The sequence below is a fragment of the Stegodyphus dumicola genome, chromosome 4 (genome assembly GCF_044657685.1).
Source record: "Stegodyphus dumicola isolate Sdum_Otavi_A_Nest chromosome 4, ASM4465768v1".
Taxonomy (NCBI): domain Eukaryota; kingdom Metazoa; phylum Arthropoda; class Arachnida; order Araneae; family Eresidae; genus Stegodyphus; species Stegodyphus dumicola.
In genome coordinates, this window is record NC_140771.1 from 236,498,858 (window position 1) to 236,521,347 (window position 22,490).

At 33.6% G+C, this 22,490-nt stretch overlaps 1 protein-coding gene across 2 annotated transcripts in view; it reads right to left on the bottom strand.

Annotated features, from left to right (window-relative positions):
• LOC118185039 (uncharacterized) overlaps positions 1 to 12,211 on the bottom strand; it is a 337,637-nt gene extending 325,426 nt beyond the window's left edge. Inside the window, exon 1 of one of the 2 annotated variants that reach the window (XM_085816092.1) lies at positions 12,032 to 12,211. In XM_085816092.1, the coding sequence (XP_085672218.1) occupies positions 12,032 to 12,103 (72 nt within the window). In that variant the 5' untranslated portion in view covers positions 12,104 to 12,211. The remainder of the gene's footprint in view (positions 1 to 12,031) is intronic. The other variant, XM_085816093.1, reaches the window with a different exon arrangement.
• Between the last annotated feature and the right edge of the window lie 10,279 nt (positions 12,212 to 22,490).

Here is a 22,490-nt window from a genome sequence, read left to right on the forward strand (position 1 = left end):
AATTTTGCATTCTTCTCTAGAAATAACACAGTTCCAGTCAGAACTCTGCATCATTAATTCATGCACAGAGAGCTACTGATTCTGTGGATTCTGGATGAATAAATATATTCTTTCTATTAATAAATAATAAAACACATTATTACTTTTACATTATTTTGTAAATGATTAATTAGGTGTAAATAAACAGTTGTATATAGTAGAAAAACTTTGTTAATTTGACTTTCAGTAACCACAGTTGACTAAATAACTTCTCTCAAACTCAGTTTCTTTTAAATTCTTGTATCTGATATGCAATAACTTTTTTATAACTTTGGACATTCTCGTCCGAAATTCATTTAATAGTTCATTTGATACTCCTAATTCATCGCGGCAAGCTACCCAATCACGCACCCATTTTTTTTTTTTTTTTTTTTTTTTTTTTTTTTTAGTCCAAAGGGATTTGAATCCCAAAGGACTATTAGTTTCGTTTAGGCATTTTGCGTCGGACTCATAAATGTCGGTTCACTTTTCAAACTGTTGCCACAAAATGTTAGAGTCCTGCATTATATTTGAAGAAATTAAATAATGAAAAATCTGCATAAATGTATGTATATTTCTCGTATTGTGATAAAACAACGGTACATAGAGTCATCGAATTTTGAATAACGTAATCCTCCAACGAATATGAGCATGTGGAAGACCAAATTTGAAATTTGAAATTTGTTTTATGATCGATTTCCTATTTTTTAAAACTTTGACGAATTTTTGATTAACAAACTCAAGGATTTCAAAGCGAGCAATGGCAACGTTGTGCAGAAAAAACATTTTTATCTCCAGCGCGTGAGTCTCTGTATCGGAAATTCTAAAGATATGCTCGTTTTAAAACTATTTTGCGATATTGCTGTTACACTGGATCTTATGGTTTAAGTGCGAGGAACATGATATTTAATACAGAAAGGTAACACACAAAATATTAAAAAACGCCCCTTTGGACGTAATTTAAAATCTGAAACATTTCAGATTTTGTTTCCCCCCCCCTTCTTTTTTTTTTTTTTTTTTCCTCCCAAGAATTAATTCGTTTGAAATTGCTTCGCAGACTTCAAGCACTGCAGCCTAAGAACATCTATGTATGTTCAATGCATATTCTTTCCTGCAGCTGCGACGTCGGTATCCATTTCGTAAACAAACGGAGGCGAGTTGTCAGTCCACTCTGATTGGTGTAAACAATCTATCAGAGTACAGGTCCGTTCACTCGGTTCGAAACGCCCGGACGAGCGGCTCGCTGCGAGCAGCTTTGACAAATGTAAACTGGCCTTAAATATCCAATAAGCTAGCGAAGCTATCAAGGGCCTGTAATACGGCCGAGCGTATTAGCAGCTTATAGAGCGTATTAGAGCGTATAAGGCAAACGCGCGCTAGTCAGAAACTCTGAGGCTCTCTCAAGTCAGCGGAATTTCGACTTGATTACTACTCTTACTCATTTGCATTAAAACGCGATTCCAAAAACTCATTCTGGTAGGAAATTGTAAGTTGAAATTAGGATGAACAGTAAAGTAGTTTTAACTTAAAACAACTTGTTAAAAATTTGGATAAACCTTAAACCGTAACAGCAATAATAATAAATTAAATCAATACTCAATACTTTTTACTTTTTTTAGCTTTTTATTTTTAACATTAAGCTCTTAATTAAAGCTTCTATTTGACAACTAAGAGTCGCGTTGAAACATTAGTACATTGTCGCTTTAAACCCTTTAGTATAAATGCTGTAAAAGAGTAATGAAGCGTCGCATAGAACCCTTTAGTGTAAATGCTGCATTTATTACCAGCCTGTAAATATTTCACTTACAGTAGAACGCTTTGGTATAATTAATTGTTTAATGGTATAACTTCTCTTTGTGTGCATTTCGTAATGTCTTGTTGTTACTTTGCATTTGCTATATTGGTGTCAATCTTGCACGATAACCTTAATACGCTCTTCACAAGCCAACTAAAATAAATTTAATAATTACAACTAAATAAGGACTTTCGGCTCATTGCTATATGCACGCATCTTCGGCTTACTCTGTGGGTTATTAGAGCACAGCTCAAACTATAAATCATTGCAATATATGACCCATCTTCTGTCGGTTGAAAAAACATTCTGGCAGCTGCTAAAAACAGTTAATAAACTCTGAATATATATATATGAAATGTAATTTCTCATACATTATTTGTTTTGTGCAGCCGGGGCAACAGGAATGAGACAAATTTTGGAATATAAAGTGCTAGGTTTATTTTAGCATCCATCTCACAAGCGTTCTAATCGTACCTTGAGCAGAAGCCCTACTTATACATATGTGTGCGTCACGAGGCTCATCCAATCAGCGATATTAATTGAAATCACGAGGTGACGCTATCTTCTCATCAGGAGTGTTCTTAAGGGCTTTATGTAATATGACAGATTTATGACTTTGGCGATTTGGCGGGCGCCAACAGGTTAATATATTTTATACTAAAGAAAGGATTTCGCCAAAATTTAGGAACAGGGATGCAATTTAGTTAGAGAATCGCCAACACATTATTAAGCAATATTATTAGAATTTAATTTAATCAATTGATTTAAAAATATCATTACATATATATATATATATAAGATAAAAAATATGATCAGCTTTACAATTTAATTTAGTAATAATCTCTTAATTCCTCATTTTTAATTTGGATATTTCGTCTCTTTATTCTAAAAATAACAGCATTTCTGGATTGCGCCATTTCTAGATTAATCTGTGCCACAAAGCTTGTGTAACGCTGATGACGTAGTTAATTGGGAACCTAAATTCTGAGAACTGCAAGCTTTCTAACTTAAACCAAAACCTTTTTAATTGTTTAAACTGTATTTAGTGTATTATATTTTTCTATATTTTCAATTTTTAATGAAAATATTTTGAGGTTTTATGCATTTTTGTTTTGCCGCCAAGTGAAAACTGAATTAGTTGATTGAGATATATATTTGTAATAAATTTCGAGGAACTAAGTTTAAATGAAATGCGAAAAAAACAGTGTGTAATTTAAAAGGCAATGCAATGAAGTCATGCGGTGTCCACAGACCTGACACTCAGAATCTGACACCACATGCGGTGTCAGATTTTTTCCCTTTAGGCTAAATATATATTTAGTACTTTAATGCAAATTATTAATGCTATAAAAGTGATCACTATGCAATGAAAGTGATTAGCTAAATATTACACGTTCTGCTGATAAAAGCCTACAGGAAAATGACCTTATAAAAGGACGTACATATACACAGAGAATAAACTAATTAATAATTTAATAAACAAACTAAAAATAAAAAGATGCGATTTACATTTAAATGCTGATAAAACTTTAGTTATGCCTCAAGATAAAAATTTCTTGCTGGGAAAGTTCACCAGATTAAGTCCATTTTGGGAAAAGAATCACCAAGATATAGTTCCTAGCATAACTAAAGGACGGTAAATTTATACTCACTTATAAAAATTTTTCGTGACTTTTTTTCATAGATTTCGTGACTTTATTTCTGATATTTTCATTTCATATTTGCCGAATACTGTAGGCCAGCCTACATGTAGCATAATCTGACATATTATTACTTAATTTATCATCTTGAAAAATATATGTGCTGACTGTGTTATCATTTTAATATCTTTTAAGAAAAAAATTAAATGTATGTGATAAATTTAAAATGTACTTAATTTTATTTGGCCTAGAAAGAAGAGCAAATGATCCGTATAATTAAAATTCCAGATAACTGGAATATAAGTAACTGAAACTCTATTGTATTTTATTAATTGTACTAATAGTATTAATTTGAATAGAATGTTTTCCTATCAAAAATTGCCAAAATATTGTTAAAAGGTGATTTTAACTGGCACACTTGTTGATAAGTAATACACTTTTTATAACTTCGGAAGTGAATGAAAGGGATTTATGCCGCATAAAGCGGAAACGTGCTCGGCCGCATAGAAGATAAATGACAAAAAATCTCATACTGTTTCTACTGATAGTTTAACGGACGTACTAGTTGATTAATGTGGTAAGTTTAAAAGGAATGGACAATGATACGAAATGTGTCATGACACGGAAAGAGAACAAAACGTGTCATGAAGCGAAAAATTAAAAAGCTCAAAGACGTTTCTAACATTTAACGTTTAATAAACTTAATACAGAAAACATCAATAAAAAACACATAAAAAAATTTTGCAAGCCATCTTAATAAGAAAACTATACACTGATATGATAAACTGAAAAAAGACTGAAACAAATAGAAAAATGCATGATAACATTTAACACTCGCGCGATTTTATTTGTTTTTAAACATTTATTGCATATTTTCCGTGTATGATTACGTTATGTATTGATGTATTGTACTGTTGACGTACTATTTTTCTTTGTATCAGTGTTAATTTTAAGTATTATTTAATTTTTATTATTACTGTATCATTTTAAGTTGGTTTATTTTCTTTTATATGAGTATTAGCATACTTTAACAATACATGGTATATTTTAATATTTTTATTATTACAAGTATTAATAATAAAATTCCATAGTCAAGAATACACTTAAAATTCTAACTGTATATTCTTTTCATTTTTAATGGCGACGGTCTCTTATTTGAAAGTACGTGGACTTAAATCCACAGACCCGTAGTCAAGTTGTTTTTCCCGCCTTTTGTATACGTACAGTTATAGAATGTTCTGGAAATATTTAAAGCGAACTGGATCGGCTGACGAGGCTGACGTCATTTCTTCGCCTTTCCAGAGGCTATAAAAGGACTCGCAAAGGAATATCGGGGGCTTTTCTTTAATGTAACGATGCAGTAAACTTCATACAAAAAGTTATTAGTAATTCTTTTTATTTGCTCCGGATATCTGATTTTGTAACTGCTATTTCTCCTGAATAATAATAAATGGATCCTGTTTTTACTTCCTTGTACGAAGTAAAAAGGAAGTATTGTAATCGCGAAAAGTTTCCGGCAGCATATTTCAACGAAAATATCCATTTTGACCGCTATCGAATGCAATTTAACGATGTTTTTGCGTGATATCTGTACGTAAGGACAGAATAAAAGACTTGTTTCCTCCAAATAAAATTATAAAACTCCTTTAAAATTAATTCTGAAGAGAATTTTTCGTGGCGTCTGTACGAACGTACGTATCTCGCATAACTCAAAAACGGGTAGCCTCAGAATGTTGAAATTTTGTATATAGGACTGCTATAACATGTAGATGTGCACCTCCTATTATGGTTGCATTTAGCCGCACCAAACGTATATAAATATATTTATATAGATATCCACTCTGTTACCCGGCTCAGTGATCTCAGTTTCTTTATTCTTATATGTTTGTAAATTGTACATTTTTTACTTTAAAAATGATTGAATTATGTTGTTTTTATCTTCCGGTTAAGGATTTTATGCCTTTAGTAAATCTGTGTGTAATATGTTTAGAATTATCAACAATTTTAAAGTTGTTTAAGTGCCACTAAGCCTTTTTTTTTTTTTTTTTTTTTTTTTTTTTTGACGGCGGCCATTCATTGTTTACATTTGCAGCAGCAGACTAGTGGATTTGTTGCCAATCTAGAGAAACTTAGCTTCGCAACAACAAAGATAACGCCTTCATTTATTATTTAAATCATGCTTAATCCTTTCTGGAATTTTTTTCGAGGAAATAAGCGTTTAAGATTTACTTCGTAGTTTTTAATATAGATATTTTGAGTTTTTATGTATTTTTGCCTTCTCGCGAAGTGAGAACTGATTTAATTCAATGAAAAATACTCAATCGTCTGTGAAAAACTGTTTCTTTTTTGTTTCGTTTGCTTAATTTCTTTTATACATCGTTTTAGCTTTATTATAGTATTTGAATAGAACATGTGGCAACGATTAGATATTTCTATTCTTTAAATGATATAAATTTTGTGCATTATGAGTTATAATATGAACGAAATATATAAGTTAACTGTTATATAATTATTGGATTATATAACAGTTAGTTTCCGTTATAAAATTATTATACAAGCTAATTATATAAGTTAATTGTTATATAATTATTAATACTGTTAAGTGAATCTAGCGCCAAAGTGTCGCTATGGTAAACAAATACTAGAGTGAATTTTAAAGAATGCCTTTATTCTTTTGTGGTTTATGCGCTGTCGGCAAAGTAGATTTAATTCAATCCAATAAGTTTAAATGAAATGTAAGAAAAAATGCGTATAATTTAATATTCCAATTTAATATTCCAATACAAGGACGTCATGTGGTGTACACATCAGATTTTTTAAACTTATCGTCTGATAATTTAAGCTGCGACTACATCTATGATTCTTCACCAATCTATTTATTCTGGACAAAAGCTGGTACATGACATATATATATTTCTATTCTCTTTCCAAGCCTAGATTTTATGTTTTTATTGTTGAATTCCTTGTACTGTGAGTTATTTACATCTGCAAGCCTTGTGAAATACTTTGCTGAAAACGAAGAGTTTTGTATCTGCTTTCTTAATTTATAAGAAAAAATATTAACACTTCATCGGTAATCATAAACACATGCTGTTTTTAATTTTGTTGTTGAATTTTAAGCGCGAAGTGTGTAGCATATTGGCGTAAGTGCGAAGAAAATTATGCTTAATAATAAAACTAAAAAAGAAAAAAAAATGTGTTAGCAGGCGTGGGTGCAACAGCCAGACAGGTAGACTGCGAGCTCTGCGAGAGCGTAGAAAAACCTTAACAAACCCTTTTGGGCAACCGTTAAAGTCTGAAACCTTTCAGATTTATTATTATTATTTTGTCATAGTTATTACTTTTAAGTTATTGCTCCAGAATGCTCCAGAAATGAAGATGCAAAAAGGAATTAAAAGGAAAAAAGGAATTAGTATTATAATTTGAATGCATAGAAGCTTTTACGGGAAATGCAGTTTATAAACTTTAAATCAAATAAATTCTTTATATCACATAAATAACCGTAAGTCTCAGTTTTCAGATAGCTATTCCTAGGGTATTGTTTATGGTAAGACGGATGAGAAAGATGTGAATGACAAATGTCAGTACATGCGAAAAAATGTAATATCAGAATCTTTGAGATGTATTTATCCATGATTTTATTTGCTGCAAGAATGGCCCCCAATTCCGAATCAAAACATATATTAATAACGCTTTGGCATTTTTCAAATTTACTTTTAAATAAAAAAAAACAAAATCTGAAATGTTTCAGATTTTAAATTACGTCCAAAGGGGCGTTTTTTAACATTTTGTGTGTTACCTTTCTTTATTAAATATCATGTTCCTCGCACTTAAACCATAAGATCCAGTGCAACAGCAATATCTCAAAATAGTTTTAAATCGAGCATATCTTTAGAATTTCCGATACAGAGACTCACGCGCTGGAGATAAAAATGTTTTTTCTGCACAACTTTGCCATTCCTCGCTTTGAAATCCTTGAGTTTGTTAATCAAAAATTCGTCAAAGTTTTAAAAAATAGGAAATCGATCATAAAACAAATTTCAAATTTCAAATTTGGTCTTCCACATGCTCATATTCGTTGGAGGATTACGTTATTCAAAATTCGATGACTCTATGTACCGTTGTTTTATCACAATACGAGAAATATACATACATTTATGAAGATTTTTCATTATTTAATTTCTTCAAATATAATGCAGGACTCTAACATTTTGTGGCAACAGTTTGAAAAGTGAACCGACATTTATGAGTCCGACGCAAAATGCCAAAACGAAACTAATAGTCCTTCGGGATTCAAATCCCTTTGGACTAAAAAAACTAAATTCAGTTGGAATGATTCTCTTCTCCCCCCCCCCCAATTTTTATTCTAAATTTTTGTGAAAATAGATGCAACCTTCTTGAAGTATAAGAAATATGTTTAGTTGCAACGAAAGTTTTCCCCCAAAATAATCTTCTTAATAAAGTTAGAAGAAAAAGAAACATAAAAGTAGTACCTTTAGTGCAGGTAGTAATCACTACCCAAATCTCACATTTTCTGCTAATTTTTTGGTAGTTTTTCAAAGCCTTTGGTTCAGAAACTTAGTGGCCACGAGTCCAAAAGCAGGTCAACCTCATTTCGGACGTCTAGTGTAGAAACACTAGCAAGATGTAACTGCAGGTGTGAAAAGAAGATAGAAGTCCGAAGGATGGACATCAAAGGCCATATGGTGAATGTGGCAAAAGATCGCATTCGAGTCCGTACAGAGTCCAGCCGCTGAATGCAGACACATGCTGTCTTGCATTATCTTGATGCTTGCGTTAATATTAGAGCATATTAGTGCAGGCCCAAACAACATTCTGTCATTATCTGCTTGAGTCAGCTCAATGGCGGCATGATCGAACTTGTACGTCAAGTTTATGCGATGCATAGCGCGACTAATTGGACATGGCGCTGATGTCTAACTCCTTAGCAAGCTCTCAAGCGGTTCCATACTGATCTTCTTCCGTAGGTTCTCGCAGGCATCAATAGGCCATCAACATGTGGCAAATGAATGTGGCAAAAGATCGCATTCGAGTCCATACAGAGTCCAGCCGCTGAATGCGGACACATGCTGTCTTGCATTTTCTTGATGCTTGCGTTGATATTAGAGCAGATTAGTGCAGGCCCAAACAACATTCTGTCATTATCTGCTTGAGTCAGTTCACAAGCGGCATGATCGAACTTGTACGTCAAGTTTATGCGATGCATAGCGCGACTAATTGGACATGGCCCTGATGTCTAACTCCTTAGCAAGCTCTCAAGCGGTTCCATACTGATCTTCTTCCGTAGGTTCTCGCAGGCATCAATATTCCATCAACATCAATAGGCCTGCCAGAACGCTCTGCTTCTTCAGTGTCATAGTCCTTGTTTTTCAACTTTCGGTACCAAACCTTCACAGTGTCATATAACATTAGTACCTAAAGCTGTATACATGATTTGATGACATTCTGTAGCTGACGTTTTGCAACAAAGCTAGAAGTAAATGTTGGTTCTAATCTGGTAGCATGATAGTTCCATTTTAGATATCTTGTACTTAATGATCACGATATTTCTTTTTACAAATTTCCCAACTCAGTGTTCTAAAGCAAATCTCTTTCTTTCCGATGTCAAAAGTCGTTTGACAAAATCTGATTAAACGCGCCAACGCGAATTGTTTAAGTAGACGGTGTTTGCTATGGCGGGTAACCGATATTAAGATAAACAAATTTACCTTAAAAATTACGGTACATTTCTTCGTAAAACAAGAGCATACTGTCAAGCAAATTCAAATAAAGGTATTAAAAGTTATTCAATAATAATTCAATTCAAATAAAGGTTTTAAAATTTATCAAATTTTCTGTGCATATTAGATTCTAACTTGAAGTTATCGAAATAAAATTCAGTTGACAGTGCGATATTACTCTAAGGCTTTTATTAACTTTTATTTTTAGGAATTTTTTATATAAAATTAAAGAAAAAAGCCGAACTTTTTTCAGTTTTACAATTAGCTTCACTTGATTACATTTATTTAAAACTAATAAAATTTTTGCCTCTAATATATTAAAACGAATATCAAACTTTTTTTTTTTTTTTTTTTTTTTTTTTTTTTTTTTGTAAATAACAACACTGATAATTTTTTTTAAGTTCTAACATTGAAATCTTATTCAAGGACATTTAACACATTAATATATCCTAATTTTCTAAATAATTGAAGCAATTTCCTTTCTACATACATCAAGCAAAAGAATAATTATTTCAGATTCCAAATTCGACAGTATGGAAGAAGAGCCTGGACACCCTGCAGATACTGATTTATCGCACACAATATACATGCAATACACGCCGCCAAATGAGAAGGCATTTGCTATTTATACAGATGGCTCAAAGACGGAAAAAGGCACAGGCTGCGCCTACTGTGTACTCCAAGAAGGAGAAGTGGTTAAAACTTGGGAAAGACGACTGGCAGACAAAAATACAGTCTTTCAGGCAGAGCTTCTTGCATTAAAAGCAGCCATCAATTTGGCAAAATATCAATTAGGATTAAAGGTCAACATATATAGCGACTCTGCCTCAAGTTTGGAGTCCATCCGAGGTCACAAAACAAGAGTCCTTTGGTGCAAGATATTCAAAAAATTCTTCTAAGTATCCCACCAGATGACAAACCTATCCTGATCTGGGTTCCAGCTCATGTGGGTATTACTGGCAACGAAGCGGCGGACCTGCTTGCTAAATCTGCTGCCAATGACTCCAGTAGATTGGAAAACGCAGCGCGACTAATTGGACATGGCGCTGATGTCTAACTCCTTAGCAAGCTCTCAAGCGGTTCCATACTGATCTTCTTCCGTAGGTTCTCGCAGGCATCAATAGGCCATCAACATGTGGCAAATGAATGTGGCAAAAGATCGCATTCGAGTCCATACAGAGTCCAGCCGCTGAATGCAGACACATGCTGTCTTGCATTTTCTTGATGCTTGCGTTGATATTAGAGCAGATTAGTGCAGGCATTTTCCGCAGTCCTATTTAAAAAAAAAAAAAAAAAAAAAATCACGCTCAATAACCTTTTACAAGAATGGCAGAAAAGATGGGAAAGGGAAAGCACAGGGAGGAGAACCTACAAGTTCTTTCCAAAAGTCACGTGCTCAGTTAATACATACAGCGGAGCACAAACTCAATTCTACAATGGCCATGGTCCCTTCCCACATTATCTTAAGAGATTCGGCATACGAGCATCAGATTTGTGTGAATGTGGTGCGGTAGGTGATGCAGATCACTTCCTCTTCAACTGCCCACAATCCGATAAACTGCATTTAAAAATGCCAAGCAGTGAATACTGGCCGCAATGGGCGGAGAATACCCGCGGCAACAAGCAGACGAAAACTAAAATAGAGGAGGTAATCAGGCTTTGCTCAGCAAGATACTAAGAAATTCTTCCCCTCTCTTGAGAATTGTATCTTCGCAGCATAATTCTAATAGCAATTCAAAATACTACTACAGCTGAATATGAACACTAGGAAAATAGCTCACCCCGTAGAATAATAACAGGACTGTAAGAGCAAAACTATTGTAATGTAAGCATATTACTATCCAGTTTGTATGTACTTGATAAAAATAATATTGTAATGCAGTTTAAATGATATTGAAAATCCAGTCAATGTGTAAATGAATTACAAGTTTAATTTGATTATCTCAGTAAAAGTATTGTAAATATGAATTCATATAATGTTTAAATGTACACATAGCTGTCATGATTTTATGTATCTATCATATGTAACTTGTACAAGACAATGATTGTAATCAACATATCTATGCTTATACACAGGCCTTGTATGCCCATGTAATATTTATATGTATATTTTTACACGGAGGAAATTTTCCCTTCTGCCAGGATGACTATTAACGCTGTAAGACTTTTACAACAAAGTCAGGTCAGTGGTTATCTCAGGCGGCGCTCAGTATGGAAGAAGAGCCATTAATTTTTATGAGAGTGAGAGACATAAGAGGATATGTATAAAAAAATATTGTAATTGAGGGCTATTCCAAAAATTCGATAACAGAATAAAAACTTAATAACATTATGATAACTTAACTTAAAGCCATAATATTCCATAAAATCATGTTTTTTATTGGAAATATAAGTTTATTTATATATCACTTTTTCCTTTTAAACGAGGTTTTCCTCGTGAAACGAATTTCTCTTTCCGTTCATTTTCAATCAATAATATAGTAAATTGAACGCAAAATGCAATCATTATTTATCAATATATTATATATATGAAACCTGTTTCTCAAAATACGGAAAAAGTATTTAATATTTAAAATTCTATTAAAACTATTAACTGCAAGAATAAATGTTATAAATAAACAAAACAGTATTCATGACCTCTTTCCTTTGATATACATGTCATATTTAATATTTTTATCGTGAATAACTTTTACATAGCCATAAATTTAACAGGGCAATAAGGCAACCTGCCAAATAATATTCGTCTAAAAACCAATCAAATTTCGACCATATCCATCTGCGCAACAGAGTATTCTTTGAAAAAAAAAAAAAAAGAAAACATTCAACAAACTGAATACCTGCTCAGATGGAGGCCTCTCATTTTCTTGGAAGTCCGCGATGTCTTCTGTAACAGGGTTAACGTCCACCATTTCTTTTCTGTCAAACTAAGGGAATGATATTTCGATTTTAGAACTATATTGAATGCCTTCGATCAGCTTATGTCACGTGGATCTTGTCAAGATAGCTATTACATGTAAAGTCACTCTCTTTCGAAGTAACCACAACATTCAAATCGTCAGGCAGTGGATTTTAATCGTAAACGTACCGCTGAGGGCTTAATCGCGCCATCTAGTGGGTAAGAATTGTACAAAAGAAGAAGCCAACTTGTAATAACCGTGAAATTATTCTGATTTACCTCGTCATAACTGTTAAATTACATTGATTCGTTTCCTCCTTAAAAGAAACTTGCATCAATCTTCCTTAAAAATTATAGAGCATTTTCTTTTGTTTCTCTGTACTTTTCAATAAAATTTCGAATTTGCCTAATTTCAAAACTAAAATAATTGACCTATTTAAACTTCCCATAAATATTCCTTTTATTATTAAGTGATATGTTAGCAAGGATTTTATACAATTTCCGGCATAAGCTCCGGCATAATTTGAAATATTCAGTTATACTCTCTGAATTTAACTAACTTTAACTAAACTTTTTGTTTTAACTTGTTGAATCAAAATGAACGTTATACTCATTTCAACTCTTTTATCTACAAGGTTCCTAAAGACAGTTAGATTTTATAATTACAGGAGCATCCTAGCTTTAGTACTTTAGTAAAATTCGCTGTTCTGTTTTAAGAAACTTCGTACATTTAAGATCGATCAACATCTGCCGTAGATCTTACTCCCAGAATTCCAAGAAAGGCCAGTGAAAAAAGGCATTTTCTTGATTACAATTTCAGAATGTTCCTACCTCTTTCTAACGTTGTCTGTGCACTTTTGCTTCCCACATACTGTTTGAATACGTAAAGTTTAGATATCATTTTGACAATCATACACTGTAACTAAACTTTAGACAGACTGGCAGAGAATTACCGATAAGTAACAATTGAAATTCCATTTCAGTTGTTACAGGCCAAGAGAGAGGCTATTGAAATATTCGTGCTACAAGTATAAGGGTTTAAAATACTCTTTATTTAAAATTAAATAAGAACATAAACTAAATAAAGCAGACTTTGAGTTTACAATTCAACCAACCATTTGCGGCGAAATAACTTAAAGTAACAGCAAGTCAAATACAAAATTTAATTCCAAATAAGCTAGTATCCAAAGTCTACACAGATCAATTTAACGCAAAGTTAACTCAAAACTTAACCGGTCTGAAATTTAACTACCGGCAATTATAATGCAAGGCCAAAGACTACAAATCTTATCTTATCTAGAAATCCTGGTACCGTGGCCTCGAGAGGCAGAACACGCTCCATCTTACAATCTCAAAAAACTCGCCTTAAATACACGCGAACTAAATTGGCATTCTGGTAAGAAAACAGAAGGAAGAAGTGGCAGTAAAGATCCCAAACATAAAATAACTGGTTAATAAAAATGAAGGAATCTTACAAATGACATGGATATATAGTAAATCAGCATTTTTACAGTCATTCTGTTCGCCGGGATTCGAACTCCGATCTGAGCTACTAGTGTTCAGCGACTCGGCCGCTGAACACTGGTAGCCGCTGGCCGACCTCGGCCGCTGACAAGCCGTATGGGGCTATGAAAGCCATTTGAAATATTTGTGCTACAAGTATGCAGTTTAACTCAGAGATGAAAACCGATGAATATGTCATTAAAAATATTCTGTTGTGAATCTGAACTTTGGTTGGTAAATATATGCTTGATCTTGTTTTTCTTTTCTTTTCTTTTCTTTTTTCTTTCTTTTTTTTTTTTTTTTTTTTTTTTTTTTTTTACTGCAAACAGGCAATTTTCCCTTAAGGACTATTAATTTCGTTTTGCCATTTTGCGTTGATTCGCTATAAATCTGGGTTCACTTTTCAGATTGTGGCCACCATTATCACCCTGTCTTATATTTAAAGAAATTACATAACGAAGAATCCGCATAAATGTATCTATGTTTGTCGCACTGTGATAAAACAAAGGTACCTGGAGCCATCAAATTTTGAATAATGTAATCTTCCACCGAATATGGCTAATTTAGAATTCGTTTCATTATCGGTTTCCTATTTTGTAAAACTTTAACGAATTTTTGATTAGCAAACTCAACGATTTCAAAGCTAGCAATGGCAACACTCTACGGAGAAAAAACCATTTTTATATACAGTGCGCGAGGCTGAGTATAGGAAATTCTAAAGATATGCTCATTTTAAAATTATTTTGCTATATTGCTGTTGAATTGAATTTTATGCTTTAAGTAGTGTCGATGCGTGCTTAGATCCATATTGAAGAAGAATTTTGATTGCGTAGTATTTAAAGAACTTGGCAGTCGAGGCGATTTTAATTCCATTTTTATTTCCAATTGACATGTGTGGCCACAGATCACTTGGCACTCTAGTCGTGCCTTTCCACAGAAGATTTACATTTTAGATATTGTTGAGATAGAAAGGAAGCCAGCGAAATTACATCTTAGCACAGTAGAGAGCAAAAGCTGAAGTGCGTAGTTATGCAAGATGGAGGCACGCGAAGAGAAAAGTTTTGGTTTACAAGGACAGTTTCAGTTCCCAATGATTACGTCATCAGAGCTGCGCCGATCATACAGTGATCTAGAAATGACGCAATGCAAAGACGTTATTACGATTTTAGAATAGAGAGAAAGAATTAATGTTTATAGTTTAATCTATAATTTTGATTCATATATTTTTATCTTACATATATATATATATATATATTTAAAAAAACAAAAAAGGAAGAAATTTAAAATGGAAAGTAATTTAAAATGGAAAGTAATTTAAAATCTGTAACATTTCAGATTTTCTTTCTTTTTTCATTTTTAATTTGTTTTAATTATTTATTAGCCCAATAGGCGTTAACCCAGAAGACCTATTAATTTCGTTTTGGCACTTTGCGTTGATTCACTATAAATGGCGAATCACTTTTTAAATTGTTGCTACCAAATATTAGAGCCCTGTGTTTATTTAAAGAAATTAAATAATGAAGAATCTGCATAAATGTATGTATGTTTCTAGCATTGCGATAAAACAACGGTACCTAGAGCTATCAAATTTTGAATAACATACGTCTCCACCCGAATATGGGCATCTGGAAGCCCAGATTCTGAATTTGGAATTTATTTTATTATCTATTTCATAGTTTGCAAAGCATTTATGGGTTTTTTAATAAGAAACTCAGCGATTTCAAATCGAGCAATGGCAACACTGTACGGAAAAAAAGAAACATTTTTTATCTCCAGCTCGCGAGACTGTGTATCGGAAATTCTAAATATATGCTCTTTTAAATATTTTATGATACTGCTGTTGAATTTAATTTAATGGTTTAAGTGCGAAGAACATGATATTTAACAAATAAAGGTAACACACGAAACGTTAAAAAAACGCCCCTTTGGTCATAATATAAAATCTGAAAGCTTTCAGTTTTTTTACTTACAATTAAATTATGTACTGATATAGATAAAAACAGCTCTCGAATGCTCTGACATCAGCTGTTCTCACTGATGATATCCCATACGTTTAACATTTCCTTTTTTTATCCTTTCATAGAGAATATTATTTTATCCCGATGGCTTCAGATAATAATACCCATAGTTTCGTAAAAAACAAACTTAATTCTTTCAGGCACATTACGGTTAATCAGAAGTTAATCAAAATTAATTTATATCCAAGTGTATGAGAAGAAAACGGGCGTAAGGCGTTTAGCAAATATGTAGCCAATAGGCTTTAATGGGAAAGAAGTTAAATATTTTATACAAGTCAGTCGTATTTCATATATTCTGTGAGTCACTGCTTAGGTGTAACAAGAGATTCTTTACTAAAAACAGACTATAAAATAATGCTATGAAAACATATTGACGTTAAAGTAATGAATTTACTATAAACTGTAGTTAAAAAATGTTATATAAAAATCTCTCGTGTCAACCACATCATCTGCAAGTGGCCATTAGAACATAAAATTATATATATTAAAAAACTATGAGAGGTTTCAGATTTTAAAGGTCGCCCAAAAGGGATTGCTACGACTTTTTACTCTCTCGCTGAGCTCGCAGTTGCACTCCTTTAAAAACTTGTAATGTTTATGTTAATTTAACCAGTTGTAATTATTTAGAACTTTACTGTCACTTCTCTCTTCCGTTTCCCCACAAGAATGCAAATTAGTTTGATAGTATATAAGGTGAAGATATTTCGGACTGTAAGACAGAGCGTGCTTCTGCCTCTCAAGGCCACGTTTTTAGGTTAGCTAGATGAGATAGGATTATATTCATTGGCCTTGTATTATATAGTGGAACCTCGAGATATGAGTTTAATTCGTTTCAGCATTGACCTCGTATAACGAATTTCTCGTATCTAGAAACAAACTTCCCCATTGAAAATAATGGAAATTCAGTTAATTCGTTCTGCACCAATAAAAATGCCAACATAAAAATCAATTTTTCTAATACATAACACTGGTAAATAATATAACCGTAGTTTATCTTTATGATAGCTTCCAACATCAAATCTTCTATTAACTGCTTCTCGTTAATCCACACCAACAACAGCTTCTCAACATCTAGGCGTTTTGGACGGTGATGGGAAGTAATGGTAACTTCTTTGGCTACATCAAATTTCTTAATTTTTTCCTTCTTCATCAGAATAGTGTAGCTCGTCGATGTCGAACAGCCGTATGTCTTAGCCAATTTTGTCACTCTTTACAACACGCTTGTATTTATCTATGATTTTTTTCTTAATTTCAACACTCATGGCTTCCTTTGTTTTCTTTGCAGCACAATCTGAGGCAACAATCTTCTTGGGAGGCATCGCGAAATAATTACTTTCACGTTAAGTGTAAAAAAAAAAAAAAATTAACTCACAACTGCACAAACATGTAGATCAAAGAACACCGAGTGATCTGACGAAGGGATTCCCCAAGCCGAGACGGATAGGGAAGTGGCGTCACGCATACCAACACCCTCGCTCATTGCTTGTTACTCAAATCAATGCTCGTATTTTAGAGACGAATTTTTCGCTCATACTTTCTTCGTATCTCGAATTTCTTGCACATAGAGGTGATCGTATTTCGAGGTTCCACTATAGTTGTTCACACTTAAATTGTTACTCCAGTGAAAGAGCCAACTTTGTGTTAAATTATTTTCATAGCCTTGACTACTAAGTTTTAAATTTGAAATTATTGTTGCTTTCAATTACCGCGCCACAAGTGATTGGCTCATTTGTAAGCACGAATCGTGCATTTGTGTTCTGACTTAAGTATACTTTGTAGTTTGACCTTTGTGTCTTAAGACTAAGTGTTTGTCTTTTGTTCTTAAGACATTGTAGTAAAACGTTCTTAAGGCTTCGTCAGACGAAGGGTTCCAAGTCTGTTAGGAGTTTGGACTTCCTTTATACTAGCAAAGAAGTCTAAGCTTTATAATGGTACCCAAACAAAACATTGGACTTTAAATAAAGAGAATTCAACATTTAGTCTGCCCCCCAGCATCCATTTATGGTGGCAGCACGACAAATGTCTGCACAAAAAGTTGCGACGACGTCTGCAACATTATGGATTGTCAGGAAGGCGACCATTGGTTACGGCTTCCTTTCCTGCAGCACAGACAGGCGCGCTTACAGTAGTGCGAAGAACAATGACACTGGAGTCGGAAAAGGCACCACAGTATGTTTTCAGACGAATCCCGGTTCTGTGTATAACATCACTATAGACATTTCCATATGTGGAGGAACCAAAGCTAACGCGAACATTGCCAGCTTGCGTTAGTCATCGTCATACCGGCCGAGCACCTGACGTACTGATATGGGAAGCCATTGAAGATGCATCCCAGTCATTTCTTGTTCGCATAGCTGGTAATGTCGACAGCCGGTTTACGTTTCTGATGAGTCCATGGCTGTGCTGTGTCTTCGAGGCATGCGTGACGCTAACTTTCAACAAGACGATGGGTAACCGCATATTGCCAACACTGTCTGACCTTCATCTATACATAGGATGTTTGTTTCCATGGCAAACACAATCATCAGATCTTTCACCCATTGAATTAGCGAGAGATTGGCACACCACCACTCGTCAGCCAATTCCTGTATATATGTAATTATCTCTAAACTAACTAACCCTTTTTTCTAATTTTATACTAACATTATCAGGTTCAATGTTCCGTCTTACTTTCTTTGGGAACATGCAAGGACCTGACTCGGAACAGGGAGCTTACTAAAGCTATGTTCAAGAACTGTGGGAAGTAGACAAGATACACAGGAAGGGTATACAAAACCCTTTATTTTTCACTCTTTACAATAATTTCCGTACTTCGGAATACAGAGACCAACTACTTGTGGTCTGAACGTAAGAATATAAAAATATAACTAAACTCTAACTTAAATTTGGAATAATAAACGTGGAAGATTGGCCTTATATTAACAGGAAGCCGTATGTAGTACAGAGAACTGTTAATACTACAATACGTTTAAAATTATCACGAGGATTAAACCTCTGGCCTGGAAGGCAAACAGCAACCGAGTAAAACTTCTAAGGCAAGCGGCCTGCTTCGAGTAACTCCTTCCTCTCTCTCGCTTGGCAAGAAGCCACAACTTAAGTACTTGGCGTTCGCCAGACAAATTTTGCATAAATAAGTTAACGCTTTTAATTCTGGCCGGAAGTAGAAAATAAGAAGTGATAGTAAAGATTTAAAATAAAATAAACGTTAGTAAAACTTAAGATCCTTACAACATACCCCAAAATTGTAAGTTGGAGCACCCAACAAAAGTAATAATTAATGTTAAATCTGTTAATCAATAATAAGGTTGAAAAGATAAACAACCAAAAAAGGTTGCTGGTGCAACGATCAGAATAACATGACTGACCTGTAGTGCTCATTGAGAGGTGAAGCAGGCGGAATAATAAATAAATAAATACTTAACATACACAAAAATGAGAATGCTAACAGAAAATTCAAAGAATAGCGAATAAGAGGACTGATGATATTTAAAAAATAAATACAAATATCAAATTATTAGAGTTGCATATTTACAAGGGTTATATTATTAGAGTTGCATATATACCCAATTAATTGGGCCATAGGCCTGTCCATATTCTCCAAGCTATTATAGTCGTAATCACGGATTTTAATGCTGGGATTATCAATACTTTACTGCCTTTTAAGAACTTTTTTGGCTCATTTATAATAGCGAGTGAGCAGTAACTCAACGCCTAACTTTTCGTATATTCTGTTGTTTCGTGCATACCATTCAGCATTTACAATTTGTTGTAGAAGAGAATTTTGGCAGCCCTGGCAATCTTTTTCTGTTAGTTTTCTGTGTATATTCCCAAACAGGACTTCCATAACACAAAAGTGAACGAAGAATGGACTTGTAAATGAGCAACTTTGTCATCTATAGATAATACACTGTTTCGAGCAATTAAGGGGTATAGTTTGGCTTTACGAACTCGGAAACTTCTGGGTAATAGATGTAATGTGTGAGGACTATGTAAGTGACTTATTGAAGATCACCAAAGCGTAGCTATTTAGGACCAAATCGTCGGCTGTACTGCGCCCTATCCAATGATGGGGCAGTTCTCGGTTAAGAAATTTACCAAATGCCAATGTGGTGATACACCATCTTGTTGAAAAATGGTATTTTGAATATCTTTTTTCAACCGAGTGACAAGCCAAATTTCTAGCATATCGACGACGACCACTCACTGATTTTTTGGCAAAAATGAATAGTCTGTAAACCTTTGATGGAGATACTGTACAAAAGGCGTTTACTTTTGGTGAGTTCCTAACGTGTTCGACGTAAGCACGGGGATTTTCCGATTTCCCCTCCCCCCAAATTAGCACGTTATGACGGTTTACTTTGCCACTTAAAATGAAAGGTGGCTTCCTCACTAAATACGAGTTGACTGCAAAAATGTTCATCTTGCATCGTTTCATACATGAAAAGGCATTAGTTGAGATGCTGCAACTCATCGCTAGGCTTCGCATGCTTTGCAATTTGTAGTTTAAAACACAATTTTTTTTCTCAACACAGTCCAAATGGTAGAGTGCTTTATTCCACGTTCACGACTAGTACAAACTGTCGATTTCTTCAACTGCGTAAAACAGTCTCTCGCATTATTTCAACATTCTTTGCTGAAGGCTGGTTGCCCTGGACTTTTGGCTTTACTAAAGCATCCAGTTTCCTGGAATTGGCTGTATCACCTTCTGATACTTTGAGTTCTCGGTGCTTTTATTTGTATGGTTACGTTCTCCTTAATTCATGGTGAAAAGTGATTACTGACTGACTTCTTGCAAAGGAAACACACAAAAAGGCTCCTCCTACTTAGACACCATTTCCACTTCTTTTCAAAATTTCAAAAACAGCTTAATAACAAAGTGCTGCCCCATATTGCGAAAAGGCAATGTTACAAACTAAAAATTTAACATTTTTCCTTTTTAGTGACATATTAATTATAATTTCTATTAATAATTATGGAAAATATTAAATTTTTTAATTCAATGATTATTTCCTGATAACCCTGTATCCTCCATGATAGATAAACTAATCATGGAGGTAAGAAAGGAAGGAGGGGCCAACTCCGTACTACAAATGAAGCACTACTCCGAGGCTTCGGTCTCCAGATGGGGTGTTTTTTGTATACATTCAGAAGCTCCCTTGACAGCGCTTTAATAGTATTTCGACAGACACACACATAATAGTATTTCATACAAATCGAAAAACGGGACACTTTCGCATAAAAGAAACATTCCTTGTGTGATGGATAATAGCAATTTGTATAGTTTAATGACATTTATGCAAAAATCCCATCTCGATTATTTTTCGATAACTGACAACAGCAATTTTGATTATGAATTCGTTTTATAAAATTCTAAGCTGTTGAACTACAAAAATATTGATTTTAGCAAAAATGTTCTGCTTAAAGAATGAAAATCCCTTACGGTGCCTTTAAAATTGTATACGTCTTTCGATACCCTAGATAAGAGTATTCGCTACTTTTATTTTATGTTCCAAACGCTAAGATGTTTTAAATTAAATAAATTTATTTGTCATCCGCATATTATTGTAACATGTACTTTTCAAAAATTTTTGAGGAGAGCTTTATAGTTACTAAAACTATCACCAAATGCTACAATCCTCTTCAAAATTAATATATATACACACAGATATGCCAATAAATTAACTTTTCCTTGATTTGTAACCACGCATTTGTGTAAAATTATGTACAGTTTTACACAAGATACATTTGCGAACTCGGCGAATGAAGCAACATTATACAGAGTAAGGCAATCAAGATTGCGATCTGATGACAATGCGGTTAATGTTTAAATGTGAAATGGATTGTTGAGGTGCCTAGAGAACAGGCACAATTGTTGAAGGACCTGAAGACCTATATTGGTTTCGCATCGTGCTTCTTTCGAGAATTTCATAAAGTGAGGCGTTGTTATCACTGACAGGCCTTTGGTCATTTAAGTCGAATTTGCAAATATCCACCAGCCTGTGCAAAGTGCGGGAAGGGCCACCTTACTCAGGAGCGCTCTGAAAGTATTGAAAATTGCGTCAATTGTAGAAAAAGAAAACTGGATTATAAATCCATTCTGTTCAAATGTACCTGAAATTTTATCTCATGAAGAAAAAGAACAATTCATAGAAATTTCCTGTGATCGAACTCTTAACTGAAGATTTCAAAAATAACACACTTGCTAACTTTTGGTGAACTCAGAAAAAGAATTTCAAGGCATTTCAAATAAAGCTATTAAATTTTTATTTCCTTTCTTCACAACCTACTTGTGTGAACAAGGATTTTTCTTCCATGTTATATTTGAAAAATAAATACAGAATAAAATTAAAAGTGGATCCTAATTTACAGTTAAAACTAAGTCAAATAAGACCAGACATAAAAAAAAAAATTGATATCTCTTAAAAATGCCCAAATTTTGCATTTAATTTTAAAATTACAGTACTATAACTTGAATTTTGATAATTAAAATGGTAACCAATTAATCTAATATTTTTTATGTGTAGATATACAATACAAATAGTGAATAGGTTGTGCAAATGGCAAAATATTTTTTTTTAATATTTCTATTAAGAAATTGAAAAAAAATCATTGTAAAATGTAGTGATGATACTAAAGTTTTTCAATTTTTGTTTAGGTGGTACATGTTAGTCAAAAGTTTGAGAACCACTGTTCTAGATTATATGAAAGCTGGTATTATTTGCACTTTTCTGAAGCCATAACTAAGAACCTGTTGTTAGTCACTAAATCATAGCCACATATCCAACTCTCATCATCAGTTATTATTCATGCTTCTAGGAAAAAAGACTTCTAGGAATAATGCTCACAGGAAAAAAGCCCAGACAGAAATATGCCCACATA